This window comes from Phoca vitulina, unplaced genomic scaffold (genome assembly GCF_004348235.1).
Source record: "Phoca vitulina isolate PV1807 unplaced genomic scaffold, GSC_HSeal_1.0 scaffold49, whole genome shotgun sequence".
NCBI lineage: Eukaryota > Metazoa > Chordata > Mammalia > Carnivora > Phocidae > Phoca > Phoca vitulina.
This window is the reverse complement of record NW_022589752.1, coordinates 3271594-3293874: the sequence shown is the minus strand read 5'-3', so window position 1 is coordinate 3293874 and position 22281 is coordinate 3271594. Positions and strand designations below refer to the sequence as shown.

General features: G+C 37.0%; 1 protein-coding gene across 5 annotated transcripts in view; it reads right to left on the bottom strand.

The window, feature by feature from the left end:
* Positions 1-22281, bottom strand: part of LRMP (lymphoid restricted membrane protein) — a 45494-nt gene that overhangs the window by 9931 nt on the left and 13282 nt on the right. For 3 of the 5 annotated variants that reach the window (XM_032432627.1, XM_032432623.1, XM_032432624.1), the window contains 9 exons: positions 13342-13388; positions 13171-13235; positions 12907-13014; positions 10465-10535; positions 7526-7583; positions 5414-5477; positions 5303-5330; positions 4901-5041; positions 2783-2917 (listed from right to left, as the gene is read on the bottom strand). In XM_032432627.1, the coding sequence (XP_032288518.1) occupies positions 2783-2917; positions 4901-5041; positions 5303-5330; positions 5414-5477; positions 7526-7583; positions 10465-10535; positions 12907-13014; positions 13171-13235; positions 13342-13388 (717 nt within the window). Of the gene's footprint in view, positions 1-2782; positions 2918-4900; positions 5042-5302; positions 5331-5413; positions 5478-7525; positions 7584-10464; positions 10536-12906; positions 13015-13170; positions 13236-13341; positions 13389-14761; positions 14956-16205; positions 17329-22281 lie in introns of those variants that run through there. The other 2 variants (XM_032432626.1, XM_032432625.1) reach the window with 2 other exon arrangements.

The following is a 22281-nucleotide window of genomic DNA, read 5'->3' as shown; positions in this document are numbered from 1 at the left end:
TTTCTGCATCCCAAAGATTTTACACCATTGTATTTTCATTTTCATATGTCTTTATAACGTCCTGTTTGATTTCTTTGCCCATTGGTCAGTAGCATATTGTTTAGCCTTCCAAGTGTTTGTATCTTTTCAAATTTTTTCTTGTAATTGATTTCTGGTTTCACACTGTTGTGATCAGAAAAGATGTTTGATATGATTTATTGAGATTTATTTTTTGGCCTAACATATGATCTAACCTAGAGAATGTTCCACTTGAAAAGAATGTGCATTCTGTTAGAAAAATAAATGTTCTATTTATGTCTGTTAAGTCCTTCTGATGTAATGTCTCATTCAAAGCCACTGTTTCCTTATTGATTTTCTGACTGGTTGATCTATCTGTTGATGTAAGTGGGGTATTAAAGTGCCCTACTATTGTTGTATTACTGTCAATTTCTCCCTTTATGTCTGTTAATATTTGCTTTATGTGCATAGATGCTTCTATGTTGGATGCATAAATATTTACAATTTTATATCCTCTTGTTGGATTGATCCCATTATCATTATGTAATGCCCTTGTCTCTTGTTACAGTTTTTGTTTAAAAGTCTATTTTGTCTGAAAAAAAAAAAGTCTATTTTGCCTGATATATTATTGCTACCGCAGCTTTTTTCATTTCCATTTGCATGAAATATTTTTTTTCATCCCTTCACTTTCAGTCTGTGTCTTTAGCTCTGAAGCGTGTCTCCTGTAGGCAGCATATAGATGGGTATTGCTTTTTTTATTCATTCAGTCATCCTAAGTCTTTTGATTAAAGCATTTAGACCATTTGCATTTAAAGTAATTATTCCTACATATGTACTTATTGTCATTTTGTTCGTTGTTTTCTGTTTGTTTTGTAGTTCTTCTGTCCTCCTTTCTCCTTCTCTTGCTCTCTTCCCTTGTGATTGATGACTTTCTTTAGTGTTAAGATTCCTTTCTCTTTATTTTTTGTGTATCTATTATAGGTTTTTATGGTTACCATGAAATTCATATATAACATCATAAGTACATAGGAGTCTATATTAAGTTGATGGTCATTTAAGTTTGAACACATTCTAAACAAACTGCATGTTTACTCCCATGTTTCATGAACAGAAAGGAGACCAGTCTGGCTGGAATGCAGTAATTCAGGAAGATTATCATAGAAAATAAATTTCATAAGGTAAGAGGGCAGGGGAATCATGTAAATCTTTTTAAGCCATCATAAGGATTTGGGGTTTTATTCTGAAAAAAGTGAGGAGCCACTGGAGGACTTCGAACCAAAAAGAAACATGATCTAGCTTACATTTTAGAAGGATTATTCTGGCTGCTTTATGGAGAACAGACTATGTTGCAGGAGTACTGAGTTTAAATGGAAACAGGGAGACCATTTAGGAAGATATTGTATTAATCTGCAAAAAAACAGAATGGTAGCTTAGCTCAAGGTGGTAGCAGTGGAGAAGGAAATAAATGGTTGAATTCTGATGGTAGAGTAAATAGGATTTATTCTGATGGTAGAGTAATTATGATTTTCTGTAGGATTAGAGGTAAAGTGTGAGAGAAAATTGTTGAGAATTACTCCCAAGGATTTTCAATCTGATCAGCTTTGACAGAGATAAGATCATGTGTGGAATAGGTTTTGGAGGTACCATAAGCAGTTCATTTTTGTATGTGTTGTTTGAGTTGTTTGTCAAACATTCAAATGGAAATGCTGCATCCATAGTAGTATATTCTAGTCTGGAACTCATGGCAAAGGTTTAGGATAAGCATGTGAATTTGGGAGTCATCAACTGACCACACAGAATGGTATGGGGATTGAAGGAAGATGGACATCACATATACAAGGGTGGAGCCCTGGGGCCCATTGATATTATGAAGCCAAGGAGAATGGTGGGACCCAGAAAGGAGCCTGGAAAGGAATGACCCATGATGTTAAGAGAAAAAACAGGAGAATGTGGTACCTGGAAGCCAAGTGAGGAGAGTGTTTTCAGGAGGAGGAAGAGCTCAGATATGCTGAATGTAGCAGGTCAGCTAAGGAAAATGAGTAGGTTAAGGCCATTTAGGGTAGATTTCAGAGCAAATGGGAGGAGAGAAATTGGTGACAGTGAGTACAATTCTGTGAGGAAATTTGCTATAAATGAGAGCAGAGAAAGACGAGAAAGGGTCAAAGATTATTTTGCTTGTGTTTATGTTATTTTTACAAATCTTAAAAACAACATATTTGTGTACGCATGAGAATGATTCAATGTAGCAGGGAAAATTAAAGATGGAGGAAAGTAGGGAGAATCTGAGTGCAAGATTCTAAGTAAATTAGGAGGAATGGGTTCTGGTATGCAGGGGAGATGGTTAGCCTTAGATAGGATTAGAGACAACTCATATTTTATACTGGGAAGGAAGGAAAAGTATGAGGGTTCAGATGTTACAAGGTTTGGAACTTGTGGCAGTTCCCTTCTGAATGATTCAATGTTCTCACTGAGGCAGGAAGCAGTCATTATTTGACAGAGAAGATGGGAAAGGACATGATGATGGTTTGAAGAGAAAGGAGAAAATATGAAACATATTTGGAAGAGATTATTTGGTTGATTGTCACTAGCTAATGCTATTGAGAGAGGGTTATTTTTTTTTTACATTTTTACTTGCATATTCCATTTTCTCTATATTAAACACGTATGTCTTATACAACACAGAGGTATTTTTTTAAAACTTTTTCTGAGAAATGTAATCCATAATCTCAGGGAAAACAAATCCTTTTAGTAATTTCATTTAGCTAAAGAAATGGAGACAGATTACCTGATTAATGGCTCCCAGCATCTCGGCCCTACTGGCCACTCGTGCAGTGCACTGACTAAGAAATATTATACTCTTCTCCAGCTTCTTAACAATTTCCTGGGCATGGTTGTCATCCTCACAAAGTGGTGTTAAAGACTGCACAGAAAGCAAAGTATTAAAATATATCCAACCCAAGTATTCAGCAAGTGATTCTAACAATGACTATGTTGTAAATACAGATGACAGTCATATCTCAATTATCTTGGTATAAAGTGAAAAGCAGCAACAAAGACCAATAATGAATGATAATGAAATATTAATATCTTTGTTGGCTATCAGACCTATGCGAATGTTCACAAAACCTTTTATATCTAATCTCAATCTCTTCCTTCCTTACTTCCTGAATTTGCCATTTCTTCATACACATTTATATCACTTTCCACAATTAACAGAATGGGATATACTTAATGGTAAAGAAATTATGCTTATGAATGAGTTGAATGTATTATATGAGGAGCATGGTTTGAACTTTTTTTTTTAAGATTTTATTTATTTGAGAGAGAGAGAGAGCAGAGGGAGAGGGAGAGGGAGAAGCAGACTCCCAGCTGAGCCGAGAGCCCGATGTGGGGCTCGATCCCAGGACCCTGAGATCATGACCTGAGCTGCAGGCAGACGCTCAACTGACTAAGCCACCCAGGCACCCCGGTTTGAGCTTTTAATAAAAGTAGTGAAAACATACTAGACTTAGACATGGCTCTGACTACGCTACTTGCTCTTCCATTGATGACAAAGCATTATTGAGCTGGCTAGATGGGTATGCCTTCACTGCCTTATGAATATTTCTTTCAAACCTGTGTCTTTGATCCATGATGATGGCCTTCCTGATGGAGAAGCATCCATCCCACTAGGGTGGAGACAGAATTAAGAGGACAGCAGTTTTGGAAGCAAACAAGCCACTGCTTATTAGCTGTGTGACCATGAGCAAATTTCTAAGACTTGCCCAAGTCTAAAACACCATAAATTTTGTATATCATTTAAAAAAGGAAAAGTAGGGGTTCCTGGGTGGCACAGTCAGTTAAGCATCTGACTCTTGGTTTCGGCTCAGGTCGTGATCTCAGGGTCGTGAGATTGCTCAGTGCAGACAAATGCTGTATGATTTTACTTATATGAGGTATCTGAAGTAGTCAGATTCATAGAAATAGAAAGTAAAATGGTGACCGGGGGCTGAGAGGAGGAGAAAAGGGGGCTTGTTTAATGAGTACAGAGTTTCAGTATGCAAGATGGAAAAGTCCCAGAGATCTGTTTTACAACAATGTGAACATACTTAACACTACTGAACTGTACACTTAAGATGGTTAATATGGTAAATTTGATGTTATGTGTTTTTTACGACAATAAAAAAAAAGAATATGGTTTCTCAAGTTTTATTTTTTTTTCCAAAAATAACCCTCTTAATTTTCCAACCCATCTTTATATTTATGGAGATTTCACGAAATGGAAACATAGTAGTTGTTACCTATGTACCTAGAGAGGGCTTGCCCATCACCTGAGAAGACTAAAATCAATCACCATTCTCTTTTTTCAGTTAATTAAATGGAAATAGTCTTTTGATTCTCTTCTTTGAAGCTTAAAATTGATATTATTTCCTATTGCTCAGTTTCCTGCATGATGACTCTTCTGCCTGAAACCTATTTGAATGTCCAGAGAAGGCAGGTGACTCACAATGCCTTCAAAAGGCATTTGTTTTATTAGTGAATCTTTTATTTTAGCCTGATCCTGAATTCTTACTTCCTATTAATTTACATTTGAGTCAGGCAGGGCTTGGTACCTGGTGTTGGTTTTAGTCACACAAGTAAACTTGTATCTAATTTTGAAAACATTGGGCGCCTGGGTGGCTCAGTTGGTTAAGCGACTGCCTTCGGCTCAGGTCATGATCCTGGAGTCCCGGGATCGAGTCCCGCATCGGGCTCCCTGCTTGGCAGGGAGTCTGCTTCTCCCTCTGACCCTCCTCGCTCTCATGCTGTCTCTCATTCTCTCTCAAATAAATAAATAAAATCTTAAAAAAATAATAATAATTTTGAAAACATTATTAACAATATGATCATCAAATGTGTAGTTCCCAACTGTTAGGATTCTCACCTCTAACAGCTTTAAACAGTTAGTGATTTCTTTCTTCAAATTTTCTTCTGCCAAGTCTCGTGATCTTTCTTCAAGCTTCACTCTTTTCTCCAAGGTGAACCAGTCACACTTAAATCCCAAAGATAATCTGAGAAATTCAGCCTGTTGTCAAAATAATGTGCGGGTGAGGGGGAGAAAATTGGTTGTAGTGAAATATTTCAGTTTAATACCAGATTATGCTGAGCGATTTCTTTCTCCTCCCAGCAACATAATGCTGGCATGCATCAGCTTTACCTGTACTTAGTTGCTGCCAAGCCCGCCAGACACCAAACATACCCACAGCTTGTGCAAAAGTATGAAGTGACGATAGACAAGGGAATCAGAAACACTTTTTTTTTTTAACTTAAAGGGAAAAAAACTCACCTCCACCTCCTTCTCATTAGCAGATGTGCTGTAGGATAAGACAAAAAAATTTATTCCAATATAATTCAGCAGAAAAGCAAGAACTGTGAGCATGCCATGTGAAGAACTTACCTTTCACTTTGTCTAAAGTTAACGGATTTCACAGTGGTTACAGGACGGGAGGAAAGAGCAGTGTCTATTAAAAGACAATAAAATAGTATTGGGTTACAAAGGTTCCGAACTGAAGGCACATTTGATCAAATGCGCTCTCTCCACTACACAAAGGCACTTCATTGAAGTATGTCTGAAATAATAGCCAGTTAATAATAGCATTTGCTTCGGAGCACCTGGGTGGCTCAGTCAGTTAAGCGTCTGCCTTCAGCTCTGGTCATGATCCCAGGGTCCTGGGATCGAGCCCCGCATTGGGCTCCCTGCTCAGCAGGAAGCCTAATTCTCCCTCTCCCGCTCCCCCTGCTTGTGTTCCCTCTCTTGCTGTGTCTCTCTATGTCAAATAAATAAATTAAAAAAAAAAAAAAGAATTTTACAGTGCAGGGGCGCCTGGGTGGCGGCTCAGTCGTTAAGCGTCTGCCTTCGGCTCAGGTCATGATCCCAGGGTCCTGAGATCGAGCCCCGCATCAGGCTCCCTGCCAAGGGAGCCTGCTTCTCCCTCTCCCTCTGCTGCTCCCCCTGCTTGTGCTGTCTCTCTGGCTCTTTCTCAAATAAATAAATAAAATCTTAAAAAAATAATAATGCATTTGCTTCAATAGAAGATAATGTTATGCTATGCTATTGGGATCACAGTGACATTAAAATCATTGGCTCACATGTCAGCATGTGAATAGTCTGAAAGCTGAAGAAAACTCAAAGTCCTGGAAGAACCCAATCGCTCTCTTTTCATTTGAATGTTTATTTACCTTGATCCCAGGGCTAAATGCATACCTTCCTCCGTTCCCCTAGTCCTTCTTCAGACCAAGGCTTTAATGGCAGCCCCAGGAGGAGGAGGGGTCATTGCAGTTACAGTAGTAAGAGTAATAGTAATAGTACAGTATAATAACAGCAACAGTAAACATGGTATCACTCATTTGTCACAAGTTTACTATATGCCAGTCCCCAAACAGGGCTCTTTATACATATCAATGATACTCTTCGTGACAACTTCACAAAGAGGACAATATATTAGTTATTAAGAATATTAGAGTTGAAAAAACCTGGTTTAAGTCCTAACTTTGACCCTTATAGCTTTGTGACCTGGAACAAGTCACAACTTCATCAAACCATCTACAAAATAAGGATGATATTATTTTTCTATGGTAGCTTTTAGAGAACTTTGCCAAGCATTCTTCTAACTGCTTTATACCTAATTTGTTCAATCCTCAGAGCTAACCTGTGGTAGGTACTGTTATCATCTACAGTCCACAGGTTAGGAAACTGAATTGCAATTTACCTATCATACATAGGTATTTGGGGGAACTGAATGAAACTATACACATAACTTAGTCTATGGGCGCCTGGGTGGCTCAGCGGTTAAGCATCTGCCTTCCGCTCAGGTCATGGTCCCAGGGTCCTGGGATCAAGCCCCTCGTCGGGTTCCCTGCTCAGCGGGGAGCCTGCTTCTCCCTCTACCACTCCCCCTGCTTGTGTTCCCTCTCTGTGTGTCAAATGAATAAATAAAATCTTAAAAAAAAAAAAAAAGAACTTAGTCTAGAACTTAGCATATGATATATTATCAATAAAGGTTAATTTTTTTTAACTCATTTCCATTTTGCAGATGAGGAAGTTGACAGGTTAAATAAACCTCTGAAGTCAAAGCTAGTCAGAGAGTCACCCAATATAGTCTGTGTGACTTCAAAGTCTCAACTCTATCCATTACTCCATCCTAGTGGAGGTGAAATGGGGAGGGAAGTATATTAGCACTTATTCTTTAAATACTATCTTATTTACTTTTGGACAGGATAATAAAAAAAATCTCAAAGTAGAGCTTGAATTTACTACCAACATTGGCATGGTTCTTTGTTCACAATAACGTAGTAGTTATTACACGTCCTTTGGGGCTTAATAGTTAATGCAACATAAATGTGGTTTTTCAAAAATGATACAAATTGAATCAAGAATCAGTTTTATTGGCTGATTTTAGCTAGAGGTGCATAATTATAGGTACCATATCTTTACTCAGAAAGATTTCACCCATAAAAATATAAGCAGGAACAAAAGTTCCCATGGGAGTTGGAAGAGAACATTCCTTACCTCCTGCCGCACATTCTTTTCTATGCTCACCTATTGTTTCTGGTTCTTCTTTTGCTTCCTAAAATCATAAAGAGATTTTATTGCTGTACATAGAGTGGAAATCCTTCATAACCAATCATTTCCCAACTTCCTGTCCTCTCCTAACCCTACTCTATCAAGAACACTGTGGTATTCAAAGAACTGAACTAGAGGTTAAAAAGAAAACAGGATTGGCTCTAAGGGGGTTTCCAATCTAGTTGAGGTACAAAAGACAGAAACATATGAACAGCTATAAATGTGATACAAGTTACCATAAGGCAAACCAGGATTGATTGCCAAATAAATGAGATGTGAATAAATAAATGCTCTACAAAGGGAGGGGAGAGACACCCTGGCTTGAGAAGCATGGAAAGTCTTTACAGACAAGGAACATGCTGAAGCTTGATGGAGTGGGAGGACTGGATAGATAAAGAGGTAGGGGTGATCTAGGATATCACATGTAGCTTTCTAGATGGGCTCTGGGGGAACTCGTGGCAAAAATTGCAGGTAGGACTATGTTATGTTAGGCTTTTACTCCATATAAATACATTTTAAGGTCACTGACCAACTATCCTACAAATATATGTATACAACAAGAATTACCAATGGTAAGAGGGTTGTACTCTACTGCCTGAGAAAAATCTAATGAGAAAGTAATAGGTATAAAATTTTATGGTGATAATTATTCAACATTCTCAGAAATTTTCCCTGAAAAATAAAGTCCAGGACAAATTTCCTAGGTAGAGCCATTGATACCATGTCATGTAATTTTTAGAGAATTGAAGCTAAGATTTTGATAAAATGTAACAAATGCAATAATACAGGTAAAGCACTGGATCATTCTTATCAACATTTAAATATTCTTAAGTTTTCTGAATCCTCCCTCAACCCCATGACCTCTTCTAGATACGGCATCCTCTTCCAATCCTATCCGTTATGGTCATGCTTCTTCTGGGGAGAATTGTCCATAATTGCTGTTTCCAGTTTTTCAGCTCTCTTCTGTCTCTGTACCTAATACTCCAAGAAAACCTCCCTCCCCAGTTATCAGTGAACTCTCTATTGCCAAATTCAATGGAAAAATTCCAGTCTTTATCTTATTTGGCTTCACTGTAGCATCTAAAATGATCTATAGTCCTCTCCTCCTTGAAGATTTTTCTTTCTTTGGTTTTCATCTCCTGATGTCCTCCCATTGCTATAGTAGCTCCTTCTGAGTTTCCTCAGCCATTGCCTTCTTTTGTTAGATAATGGAATCAACAAGAGTCCATTATTCTCAGTGCTCTCTTCCTGCCTGCCAGAGTCCTTGGGAAATCTTATTCACATACTTGGTTTTTTGCTGATAGCTCACAAATGTGTGTCTGCTCCTAAAAGTCCTAGGAATTAATTTATGAATATAGGTATGCAGCTGTGTATATAATCTTTCAGAGTACTGATGTCTCAGATCAACCTGAAACTTGACTTAAATTAATCTTATTTTACCCCAAAATTCTTCTTACTTCCTCCCTATTCTCATAATAGTCTATTCATTCGGTAGGATAGCCATAAGCCTAAGTTTTTACGTTTTCCCATGCATCCCCAACCCCCATCCTAGTTATCAGTCACCATGTACTATAAATTCTGTCCCTTAAATCTCTCCCAAATTACTCTTCTCTTCTCCATCCACACTAAATTCATACTATCTTCATCTCTTGCCTGAATTGTTACAATAGTATCCTAACCAGTACCCCATCTCCATTACTATGTTTTCTAACCAATTATTTTTAAGTTTATTTCTATCTTGTTTTGAGATGAGAAAAAATTCTCTTTCTCGGAAGACTACCATGAAAGATTAGAGGACTCAAATATTCCTCTATTTTTTATAAGGAGCAACCACTTTCAACATGCTTGTTAGCTAACACTACACTCTCTATATACTTTACACTACAAAGGACGATTCCAAATCACATAGCCAATCATTCCACTCCGCTCAGACTAGAATACTATAAAATTTTTGTCTACCCTATTGCCTCAAATATATCTATGACACAACCATCTCTTAACTTGAGTTAGCTTTCATGAGTCTCTGTTTCTTAAAACCAAATGGGCCTAACTAAAGCAATATTTATATACTGAGGGAAAAACAATACACACACACACACATACACACACACACACACACACTGCTAATAATAATAATAATAATAATCTCTTTTAACAGAGAGGGACTAATATATAAACAAGACCCTTGAAGAAACATGGAATGGGATCCATAGTCTACAAGTTACTCCTCAATAATTATAAATTCATACCAGTGACAATGAACCTTCTCTTTAGGGAAAGGAACTTAACTTTTTCTATAAACATTTAAACAATGTTTTATAGCAGTGTTCCAGGTGCCTGGATAGCATTTGATACCATTCACAAAATACCTCCTCCATGACACTTGTCTGGCCTCTTAACCCAAACATTTTTCTTTTATATCCCTAGCCACACTGAGTAATTATATATTACTGAGTAACTGTATGTTTCTTCCCTTAATTAGAACATGTTCTCTTAATTAGAACATATCTTTAAGGTAAATATTACTGTTTTATTTAACCGTATTTATTAATACATTTGTTTACTTAAAAGTCCTCTATTGATAGATATTGAGCTTGTTTCCAGTAGATCTTTGATGAATATGAATGAATGAATGGACAAAAAAACAATGTGGAGTCAGGAGGTCCTAGCTCTGACTCTATTGTGTGACTTTGAACAAGTCACAAGGACTCTTTGGCACCTACTTCCTCATTTATAATACACTGGAGTAATTAAATTCTATTAACTTCATAATATTTTGAGAGGATGAGACAGTGCTTTTAAGAGTATTTTACAAACTTAAAGGGACAGTTATACCACTGTAATATATCATTACCTTTACTGTTAACATATGTATATTTCCTTACCAGATTTAACATGGTTTTGTCCTCACTCACAGAGCCTTGGGGTACGGTATTCTCAGGAGCTGGACTTTGGCCTATGAGAAAAAGGGAACACACCAAATAGTTGCCTGAGCAGTAACAAGTAAGAGAGGAAGAAATAGTGAGGGTGGCAATATGAGCAGACTAGTAAGTGTCAAAGACCTTAACAAGTGAGTCAAATTATATATCAAAAAACTTTAAATGTGCCCATTGATTAAAAATCAGGACTAGAGCAGGTAAGGCTCCCAAGGAAGCTAGCCATATAAGATTTCTTAATAGAAATGAGTATCTGTATAAATGGCCTTCAAGTAATAGTTTTAAAATCTTTATTAAGGCTGCTGCCTTTTTTTTAATCAAACACATTACTACTAAATTTACAGAAACTGGATGAAGGAAGAATGAACAATCAGCTTGACAAACAGGTTTTTTTTAATTAGAGATGTAAGACTGATAACCAAGTTTGATATCCTTTCAAAACATGGTATCTTTCTAAAAAAAAAAAGTCATCAAACTAAGAAACAAAGGTACTTTTAATTTATGCCATTCCTCTTGGTAATTTCCCTTTATTTTTGTGTACTTTATTTGTACCATAATGTACTTGATAATGATTTTCCTCTTTACATGGTCCATTGTCTTGAATTTAGTTCAGTGCAGGCACAAAGGTCAGCAGCTATAAATAGGTTTTGTTTCTTTTTAAGAAAAAAATAAAGTATGTATTATGTTTTTAAAATTTATATGGAAATAAGAACAAAATGGTAACCACTTTCTTCAGAGATAAAACGTCTTTTCCCAATGAAAATTTTAATTCTTTTGTTAACTTTTAAGACAGATAATAGATTCATATGGTCCATAAATTTTAAAGTGTAAAATATTTTTTGGTAAAAATTTTCCCTCCCATACATGCCTATAAGAAATTTACTTTTCCTCCCCACAGACGATGTTATTTAATTTTTGTCTAGCCTTTCAGAGATATATTATGCGTACATAAAAACTTCTTCCTATCCTTTTTATTCTCCCACAGAATTTTATATGCAATACATAATGTTTTGTATTTGGATTTTTTTAAGAGACAATAATTCTTTGATATCCTTCTAAGAAAATTTCCTTATATACATTTTATGGATGTATATTAGTATTCCATTACATGGAGATGCCAATATATATTATCTAGGCTTCTTTTGATAATTAACTTGTCTTCAATATTTTGTTATTATAGAAAATGCTGTAGTAAAGAAACTTCTACAAGTCATGTGAGTACTTAGATTTATAGGATAAATTCCCAGAAGCTAAATTGTTTTATCACAGGATATGTATATTTAACATTTTGGTGAATATTGGCAAATTCCCCTCCATATTAATTATAATAATTTACATTCCCTACAGAAACGTATGAGATTTCTTTTTTTCTCCTACAAGCTAACCAACAGAGTGTAATCAAAGTTTTGCATCTTTGTCTACATGACTGGTGAAAAATGATATCTTGGTGTAGTTCTAATTAAAATTTCTCTTATTCAGTCTGAGGTAAGTATGAAGATATTCTTCCGTTAAAATAAAGAATGGATTCCATTTCTACAATTTTACAACTCCTTTAGTTTAACATCTATATCTCAACTTAACTGTTCAGTTTAAACAATAGAATGAATTTTCCTTGACTGATTTTTTTTTTTTTTTTTGGTGGGAACGGGAGCCTATGTGCTTCCCATGAGTGTCAGCTGTAGTGATGTCTCACTGGGAATGGTTGAGAATAACTACCTTGTTTTCAGACTCAAGTAGCAAAAAAAGATGTAACATATTATCTGTTAATTCTTTTGCCTTCTGAGTGGACCATCACGAATTGGTCCATCCTTTTAACCAAACAGATTCTAATTAGGATTCTGAGAATTATTTTTTTTTTAAGAGAAAGCATGCGCATGGGCACAAGCGGAAGGGCAGAAAGGCAGAGGGAGTGGGGGAAAAGAGAGAGAGAGAATCTTAAGCAGGCTCCATGCTTGGGGCGGAACCTGATGCAGGGCTTGATCTCACAACTCTGAGATCATTTCCTGAGACAAAATCAAGAGCCGGACACTTAACCCACTGAGCCACCCAGGCTACCCAAGATTCTGAGAATTTCCTAAGCAGGTGATTCTACATCTATGCCACAGTTGAGACCCAGTTATATCCAGTCAATCTTTGCCATTAGGAAATATTTAAGTCCTATTAAAATATATTGTAATTTTTGTTCTTTCTATAGAACTGGGGAAAAAAATGGCAACATTATCATATATGAAGGCCATGATTACCTCTTGGACTTCTTTTCCCCAGACTATATCTTCAAGCTTTTTTTAATAAAATAATATTACTGAACTATGAGGATAGTTGCTCCAGTAGCTTACAGGTTTGCTTACTGCTTTGGAATGGAAACTATATTTGAATACTTCAATAGCTTACCTGTGATCTTTATCATAGCAGAAGCTGATCTTGTATCTCCCTCTTTCTCACAGAGTGATTTACAGTCCGGGTCACCAGAAGCCATATTCAAAATTTCTGACCCAGAATCTATCAACAGGAAGAAACTAACAGCATGAACACTATGCAAAAAAAATTATTTGCCTATGTTCTTTTCATTTGCACTCACCTCAGCAGGCCACAGAAACCAAGCTTATAGTTATAATACTAATCCTCTATTTTTATATATTTTCCAAGTTCACTCACCACTTGAAGTTACAGTACTCTCTGTGGACGAAGTGTGTCCAGGAGATGATAGTGCGGAACATTCCCTGTCAAGAGAGTAGAGGAAATATTTTGGAGTGTCAGGTCCAAAGAGTTCCTTAAAAATTAACCAAATATACATTCAAATTCATATACACAAACAAACAAACAAACCTGGACTGTGGCAGGCTCTCAGAATACAAGCGGTCAACACCATTCTCCTAAAGAAAAAAAAAAAGGAAAAACAAGTTCAACAATTTGACATTTTCCATTCCAGAGAGGTTGTTTTAAGCAAACATTTTCATACAATTTTAAATGAACCCATATTTACTTTGCTCTTTTAGAGAGGATATGGGACTGGGATTCTATAGGGCAGATTGATAAGCATACTTTCTCCAAGTTGTACTTGCAAAAAAAAACCAATTTTAAATATACTTACAAGTCCAATATTTGAAGAATACCTAATAAATTCTTGGGCAAAACAAATTCTAAACTTAAAGGGCAGATAGAGTTTATTTCATGAACTTAAGTCAAGTTGTCTTTAAACAGAACATTCTATGCGGGCATAACACAACATTTCTATTTATGGAAATATTATTCAACCTAAAACTTTTGACCTGGTGATTTAAAAATGGTTTTCAATTTTCTAGCTAGACAAATAATACCTTTTAAACTTAATCCCATTCTCAAAGATCTGAGGGATTATATCTACGTCAGCACTATTACTTGGTGCTCAAACAGAGCTTAACAAAACTGTGGTCCCAGCCTGCCAGGGCAAGTATTTGAAAGTTTTATTTGAACTTCTTAATCTTGATCAGAAGTTCCTAATTTAGGGGGAACTTTAGGACATTAGGGTTGATTAGCTCACTTACTCTCAAATAATACAGCGGGAACATGGGTTACTCTTTAATAATATGTTTTTCTAATACATATATTTTCATTATTATTTGGTTTACGTAGGAATTAAATTTAATATTGAAAACTGAAACCAATTGAACATATCAAAAACCTGCACAAACAATGAAAAGATGAAGACATTTACGTGTTCTATAATCAAGGAGAGAACATATTAACAGCCACGGCCGAACAAAAGGTTTCAATGGAGGGACATTGTAGATCACAAACAGTATTTAGAATCTACCCCAGACAATATTGACTATTGTCACAGAAAGGTATGGGTTTAGTAACAGTTTGCAGAATACATAGTTATGCAATATAATGACAGCACTTAAAATGTACAGAAGCCCTTTTATATATCATCCCATTTAATTCTCCCAACAACCTTAGGAAGTGGGTTTTAGCAAGAAAATATTTACTTATTTCAGGTAAAGAAAGTAAAGCCAGTGAATAAACTAATATCCCGGGAGTATTCTGAATAGTGGTGTCAGCCTTCAAACCCAGTTCGAACTAAATACAGTGTCCTCTCCACTATAAACAGAACTGTCTCTGAGATACCCTAACCCAGGCTGTTGGTGAGGCACAGACTTCCCAATTACTGTCTTACACACTGGTAGATGATTTAAACATAAAGGTTTAAAATGTTCATCTCATATGTTTAGAAGAATTCACAAACTTGCAAAGCAAGAATTTATACCTAATCTTCCTACATATCAATGTTAGGCAATCTTCTCTGTTTTATTTTGTCTCTGCTTTAAATGCCTTTGGGTCAGACCATGTGTGCTTGAAGCCCGTCATGACATCAGCTTGATTTAATTGAACAACTTTCATCAAAGGCCCACTTTGTCCCAGGAGCAGTGACAGAAGCTGAAGACACACAAAACTACAGTCCTTGTCCCAGAGGAGTTTGTAGGCCAGTCAGGAAGACAAATAAAAAAACAAATAAAAAATTATAGGCAGCATTCCACAGAGGAAAGTAATATGCACAAAACAGAGTAGGGTAATATTTGAATTACATTTTGAAGAGAAATTGTAACTTATAACTTAAATGATGATAGCCCTCTCATTAAAAGATTTAATAGAATGCATTAGTAATTATTATATGCTTACTTAACTATATTCCAATATATATGTAAGAAATGAAGCTATAAAAAAGGAAAATATTAAATATCCTTTAGTTTCATCAAGTATCATACTTCATAAAAGTCAACAAGGATTCATTCCTTAATAATAATTTAAAAATCAGGCCCACTTAATACCCCATAACATATAAAATTTTGATTATATATGGCTTGAAATGACACTTATTACTGTACTATAATTAATACATATATAATAGTAATATTGCACTAACTAAAAAGCTAATTTTGTCTGAAAAAGACTTTTTAAAAAAAAAGTCTCATTTAAAGTCAAAATAATACAGCAGAAATACAGTTTACCTCCATTATATTACAAATTAGTCTCATTTGCTGTAATGTTCTGTATAAGCCCTTCTGTTCAATTATATATTGAAAAATATATAAGGTATATGAAACATTTTAGTGAGAAGCTTTTTGATAAATATAAAATATTTATGGATTAAATAAGTAATAATTCTGTAATTTTGGAGAAATGTCATATATTTAGTAGTCATACATTACTATATTGTTCTCGAATAGTTGCGAGGTAAGCAATTGGATATTACTTCCAATTCATTAGTCTTTATAAATCCCACTGATCAGAAAACACCCCAATATACAACATACCTCAATCCCAGATTTTCACAAATTTGACCTAACAGCATTTTTCCCTTCTTACAAGTATAGCTAGACAAAAGAAGTTTTCTTTTTTCAAATTTAGAACTATAGTTAATGAAATTGTAAATATAACTCCTCAGGGTGTCTGTGCAGATGGAGTGGGGGTGGGAGATAACTCAGCAAAAATTTTCCACAATTGTGTTCTTTTTTTCCCCAGCATCAAAAGTCCCCACTATTCAAACCAGCATCCTAGACCCATAAGAAAGCCTAACCCCCACACAACAACTATAAAGACCTGGGCAGATCATGAAAAAGGTAACCTGCTGGCTATATTTTAAAACCAAGCAAAGTTAAGAAATTGACTAAAAGCAAGAAAAAGAGAGTTCAGATGACAGACTTACTTACATGTAGAAGATTGGCTCAAGTCAATGAGTCTAACACATGCCGAGAGCACAGAGCAGGAAGAGGATTCTTCCTGTCCAAGCCACTCCAATATCAACCTGCATAACATTTACATGAAAATCTGTGGTCCAGCCCATTTGCTTTTGACAGCATCTGCTGTAGGGTGGGGTCGCCAAGGTACTCATGGAACAAAATGAGACATATTCTCGCATGGGCTGGGTCAGCAAACACAGGCCCCACACGCGTGTGTGCATGCACACACGCACAGACACACGTGCACACCAGTATTCTTTCAATATTTAGGTAGAAAAAGTTAAAGAATAATAAGATATAGTTTTTAAGATATTAGTAAGGGTAATTATTGGCTTAGATAATTTCCCAGGGTCACGTTATTTTTGCTCTTTTAGATGAAATGTTTCTTCATCTGTAGATTTTATGAGCAGAGACCCTTCCACTATGCTACAATCACGTTACCAATGTAATTTTTGCTAATAGATCCATTGTAGATGATTGGTGCTACTCAAATAAATTAATAGGATTTTCTGAGGAAAAAAAACTGAAAAAAGCCCATATGGTCTTATTTCATTCTAACTTAAAAAAAAAAAAAAAATGCCCTTGACTCAGTGCCCGTTTCCATGTTCTAAAAAGAGAAAGAATGTAAAATTGAATGCCTAAAGATCACAACTACTGTAACCTAAACAAAAGTAAATTTCCTCACAAGTTTTTTTTTTTTTTTAATTTGTAACTAAAAGGACACCACACCCTCAGATCTACAGGACACACCCACCACTCTGAGGTTCATCTGTCGTGCAGTTATCAGTCAACTTCTACATGTCCCAATTTTGCAACTGGCAATGTTATTTATTCTCCAAGGTTATTAATGCTGCACCACACACAGCCTGAGAGAACAGGACAGACAATGGCCAGAAAATCTTCTGAGATATTTCAAAATTGATTCTGTCCTTTGTCTCATAAACCACCTCCTCTTAGTGATAGTGTATCTTAGACAAAAACATGTAATAACATGAAGGACAGCTCAAAGGGATGGCAATACACTTAATTTTTTTTTTTCAACAGCCAAAGTAAAAACAGAGAAATTGATTTTCATATCTTCTGACTGTAACAAGGTATCTTTCTTCTTCCTCTTCTTCTTTTTTTTTAAGTAGGCACCATGCCCATGTGGAGCCCAACGTGGGGCTTGAACTCACCACCCTGAGATCAAGACCTGAGCTAAGGTCAAGAGTTGGACACCCAACGAACTGAGCCACCAAGGCACCCCCCACCCTTTCTTTTTTAATCGATGTGTAGTTGACATGCAATGTTATATTGGTTTCAAGTATAAAAGATAATGATTTGACAAGTCTACACACTACATAATGCTCATAACAAGGTATCTTCTGAGCTTCACACTGCTGATCATTCTGATTCTGGGGGACAGTCACAGCTGCTATTTTCGGAGTGTTTACTAGGAATCGGGAACTTTGCATACACACTATAAAGTGTCTTGGTGGGGTCCAATCTGAGACTGAAATAGGTAGAGAGAAGAATCAGTTTCATGGACATAGAATTTTCACGAAGCTCCTTAATTCTTGGAGTATTTGGGGACACACCCAGGCACGTAAGCACATGTCCAGTTTGGCACTTGGGCTGCTGTTCAGACTCCATGGTGGGAGCAGTGACTAAGGAGACAGAAGACAGATTGTCAGGAGAGACAGCTGGGCCCTGGAGAGAAACTGCCAAGAGTGAGGAAGAGTTGAGGAAGTCGGGCTAAACAGACCGCCAGGCCGAGCTCCTGAAGGGAGCCTCAGGAGTGGAGGCAGCGGGAGGCTGCTACTTAGGGACTACTGTGCCTCCCAGCCTTCTGGATTATTTATGTGCCTTGAAACTAACTGAGAGGGTAATTTTAACAATCCCATCACAAGCAGTCCACCCAACACCACAGTAGGACCGCACTCCAAAGTCCTGAGACAAGAACGGAGAGTCCTCTCTCTACCAGCCAGGGAGAGAAGATCACTAGATGATCAGACACAGAGCTCCAAGGAGGTCAGCATGGAGGGCCTGTGGGCAGTAGGGATCATGAACAAAGAGGACTGCAAAGATATGAGTGGTGAAACCAGCTTCTTTTCCCCACAGTCTCTGGGGAGGTTAGGTGTCCTTTCCTGGGACCCACTAGTTGGTGGGGCCTGAAGGACATTAGGAGATAGCAGTATATGCCCCCAGAGATTCTTGGACATGTTGAGGAGGGACCGCATGGAGATGACAGTTCTTCCTATTCAGCAGCAAGTGGTGAAACAGAATTAAGATTTGTCTTTTCTCTAAATATGACCAACTTGGTTTGTTTTCATGGATTGATTAGGCTAGAACTTAGCTATTGCAGATATGCAGATATGTATATGCATACATGTATGTATTGTGTATTTGAAACCTCAAAAGAACCCTGAAACGTTGTATCTGTTTCACGGGGGGACACAGGCAATGTCAGAGAAGTTAGGCTTGTCCAAGTTTACACCGCTAGCAAGTAACGGAGCCAGTCTTAAATCCAGGCCTGCTTGATTCCCAAGTCTATGCTATGTGGCAAAAAATTCTAAGTCACGGGGCGCCTGGGTGGCTCAGTCGTTAAGCGTCTGCCTTCGGCTCAGGTCGTGATCACAGGGTCCTGGGATCGAGCCCCGCATCGGGCTCCCTGCTCCGCGGGAAGCCTGCTTCTCCCTCTCCCACTCCCTCTGCTTGTGTTCCCTCTCTCGCTGTCTCTCTCTCTGTCAAATAAATAAATAAAATCTTTAAAAAATAAATAAATAAAAATAAAAATTCTAAGTCATTACTGGAAAGATTTTTAAATAAAAAAGTAACACAATAGAGTAAGTAACCTTTGTGTACCCATTCTGCAGATTCAGCTATTACCAACCTGTGGCCAATCTATTCTGTCACCCACTAAAAACACCCCTGCATTGTTTTGATGTAAATCCCAGATATCATAAACATTTCTTCCATAAATATCTCAGTCTGAATCTCTAAAAGACAAGGGTTGGAAATAATTTATATTCTTCTTTTCTCTCTACACTACAATATTCCAAATAAATGAATTTTCCGGGTCAATAAAGGAACTGTTTTCCCCCAGAATGTCCTGAACTGGGCCCCAAATTATTTTATTATGAGATGTTCTTCTTGAGACAATAATCTTATTAGAGTCCTTTGCTCACTCAAAAAGATCCTAAGAATACAGATGTTCACTTTTACCTCACCCTGTGCTTTCTAAAAAAAAAATGCTAGAATGCAGCTTCTTCTATGAATATGGGAGATGAATAAAAAATAAATCCCAGGTTCTCAGGAATACCAGCCCAAAGAAAAGAGGCAGAAAGCAATAGAGCAAGGTTGTCAACTCAACAATTTCACTGAGTGCTCAGTCTTGATGTTTTAAATAGGCCCTGTAGGGAGTACAAAAATAAGTAAATAGGCATTTAATGAGTATTAATGGGCAGCTACCATGCACCAAATTTACGCAGAGTGCTAGATGCATGTTCGTTAATGGTCAGACAGAGGCACTCTCCACCAAGCTTCTGATCTACTACAGAAATAAATATAAGAAAACAAAGAATTACAATGCAGTCAGAGCATACAGGTAACAACAAGGAGGACAAAGAGTTACTGGGGTCTAAAAGAAGGGAGTGTACTCATTTTTTCCTGAGTGGGACAGTTGAGAAATGAGGAAACAGGCCTGAAAGACATGACTTTTCTATAGTTACACAGAGGTAGAAACAGGGAAAAACCTCATCTCTCAACTTCTAATTATTCTGATTTCTACCTCTAGTCTAGAAGGACAGGAGATGCTTGACTGTAAACATTTCTTGCTACCACAAGAAAGGTTTTATGTAAGAGCTGGTTTTGAAATGGGCCTCAACAAATAGAACTTGAGAAATGGGGAAGTGCATGGTGTTCTGGGCAGAGAGAACAGTATAAGCAGGCTTTGGGGATATATTCCAATGATAAATGCTACTTGGTTTCACTGATATGCAGGGATAACCATATGGCAATGGGAAAGGCTGGAAAAGTAGATTTGTGACCAGATTAGAGAGGGCCTTGAAGACCAAATCAAGTTGCTTGTTATGAAGGCTCTCAAGGATGACAAAAACCCTACAGTTTGAAGCCAAAGACTTAAGAAAACACTATAATTTATGGGTCACTGGGGTAAACACAGATTATGTTTTTTGTAATTTTTATCTCATATTTTATTCCAATTTCCTGCACTTGTTAATGAGAATGCTTAGAAAATGGCTTTCTAAGGAGAATTTTCTTTCTTTTTTTTTTTTTTTTTTTAAGATTTTATTTATTTATTTGACAGAGAGAGACAGTGAGAGAGGGAACACAAGCAGGGGGAGTGGGAGAGGGAGAAGCAGGCCTCCCTCTGAGCAGGGAGCCCAATGCAGGGCTTGATCCCAGGACCCTGGGATCATGACCTGAGCCGAAGGCAGACACTTAATGACTGAGCCACCCAGGCACCCCTAAGGAGAATTTTCTATTTGTTTAGAGATGGGTGTGGGGAGTCTGAGGGGTAGGAAGTGAGGATCTACTCAAGGAATAGTCATGAGAAGTGAATCATTCAGTGAACAGGCTGAAGAGATTCTTCAGTGGAGCAGAAACCTGGAAAGGGAATGGTGAGAAGTGGTGATATCAGCCACCAAGTGCAGCTGACAGACTTGTTCCTGGGGACTCTAGAAGAAATGGTGCAGAAGACAGCATGATAATCTTCAGGGAGCGTGTCCATTTCCCCAGGGATGTTTGATAGGAGTTTCTATTATGGCCTGTTAGCTCCTGTTTCTCAATGGTGTCAAGACCATAGACAAAATCTATCACATATCCTAATGATAGTGCATTAGGAGATCCTTTTAGATAGCACATTCTTAGCCAAAAAACTACTTTCAAGGTAATTATGAGTAATTATTATGATTGAAAGGTCTACAATCGGTGTTCTAAGAGGGGCTGTGAGAAAGGCTTATCCTTTGAAGTTAGACAAACCTGAATTTGAATCCCATGTTTGTTAGTTACCAGTTGAGTGATCTTGGATAAGTTATTTAACCTCTCTTAACTTCAGTTGTCTCATCTGCAAGAGCAGACAATACCTACCACTCAAAGTTGTAGAGAAGATTAATAACGTGGTTTGTGGTAATGCTTTCCTACAAAGTACCTGGTACACAACTGATATTTGTTTCTTCCCCCTTGTTGGTGAAATCAGTGTCAGATAAAAGGGAAATTACTAATAACCAAACATCCTGTAAGCTTCCAAGTCCAACTTCCTTTATTGAACTTTACAAGAACTGCTAAGTAATAGCAAAATAGATTCATTTCCTTTTTCTTTCCTTTTCTTAGCTACTCAATAGGATGGGTATTAAGGAACAGAAAAATGTCAGATACACACACTTAAGAGGAATAATAAGAGTAATTCATATAACTCAGTGGTAAAAAGAACCACATTTTTTAAAATGGGTAAAGAGCTGGGTAGATAAAGCTCCAGGGAAGATGTACAAGTGGCCAACAAGTACACAAAAAAGATGTTCAACATCATTTGTCATTAGGGAAATACATACCCAAACCATCAAAATTACTTCACACCTGCTAAGATGGCTATAATAATAATAATAATAATAATAAACCCCAGACAAATGTTGACAGGGATGTAGAGAAATTGGAATCCTCACACATTACTTGTGGGAATGTAAGATGGGGTAATCACTTTGAAAATCTGTTTTGCAGGTCCTCAAAATGTTAGAGTTACCATATGATGTAGCCATTCCACTCCTAGGTATATACCCCAAAGAATACTCATATGTGTATACAAAAACTTATACACTAACATTCATAGTAACAACATTCACATAGCCAAAAAATGGAAACAACCCAAGTGCCCAACAACTGATGAGTGGATACACAGAATGTGATATATTCATATACTGGAATACTATTCAGTCATAAAAAGGAATGAAGTATGGGGATAACACGCTACAACATGGGTGAACCATGAAAACACTATACTAAGTGAAAGAAGCCCAGTCACAAGAGGTTACATATTGTATTATTCCACTTA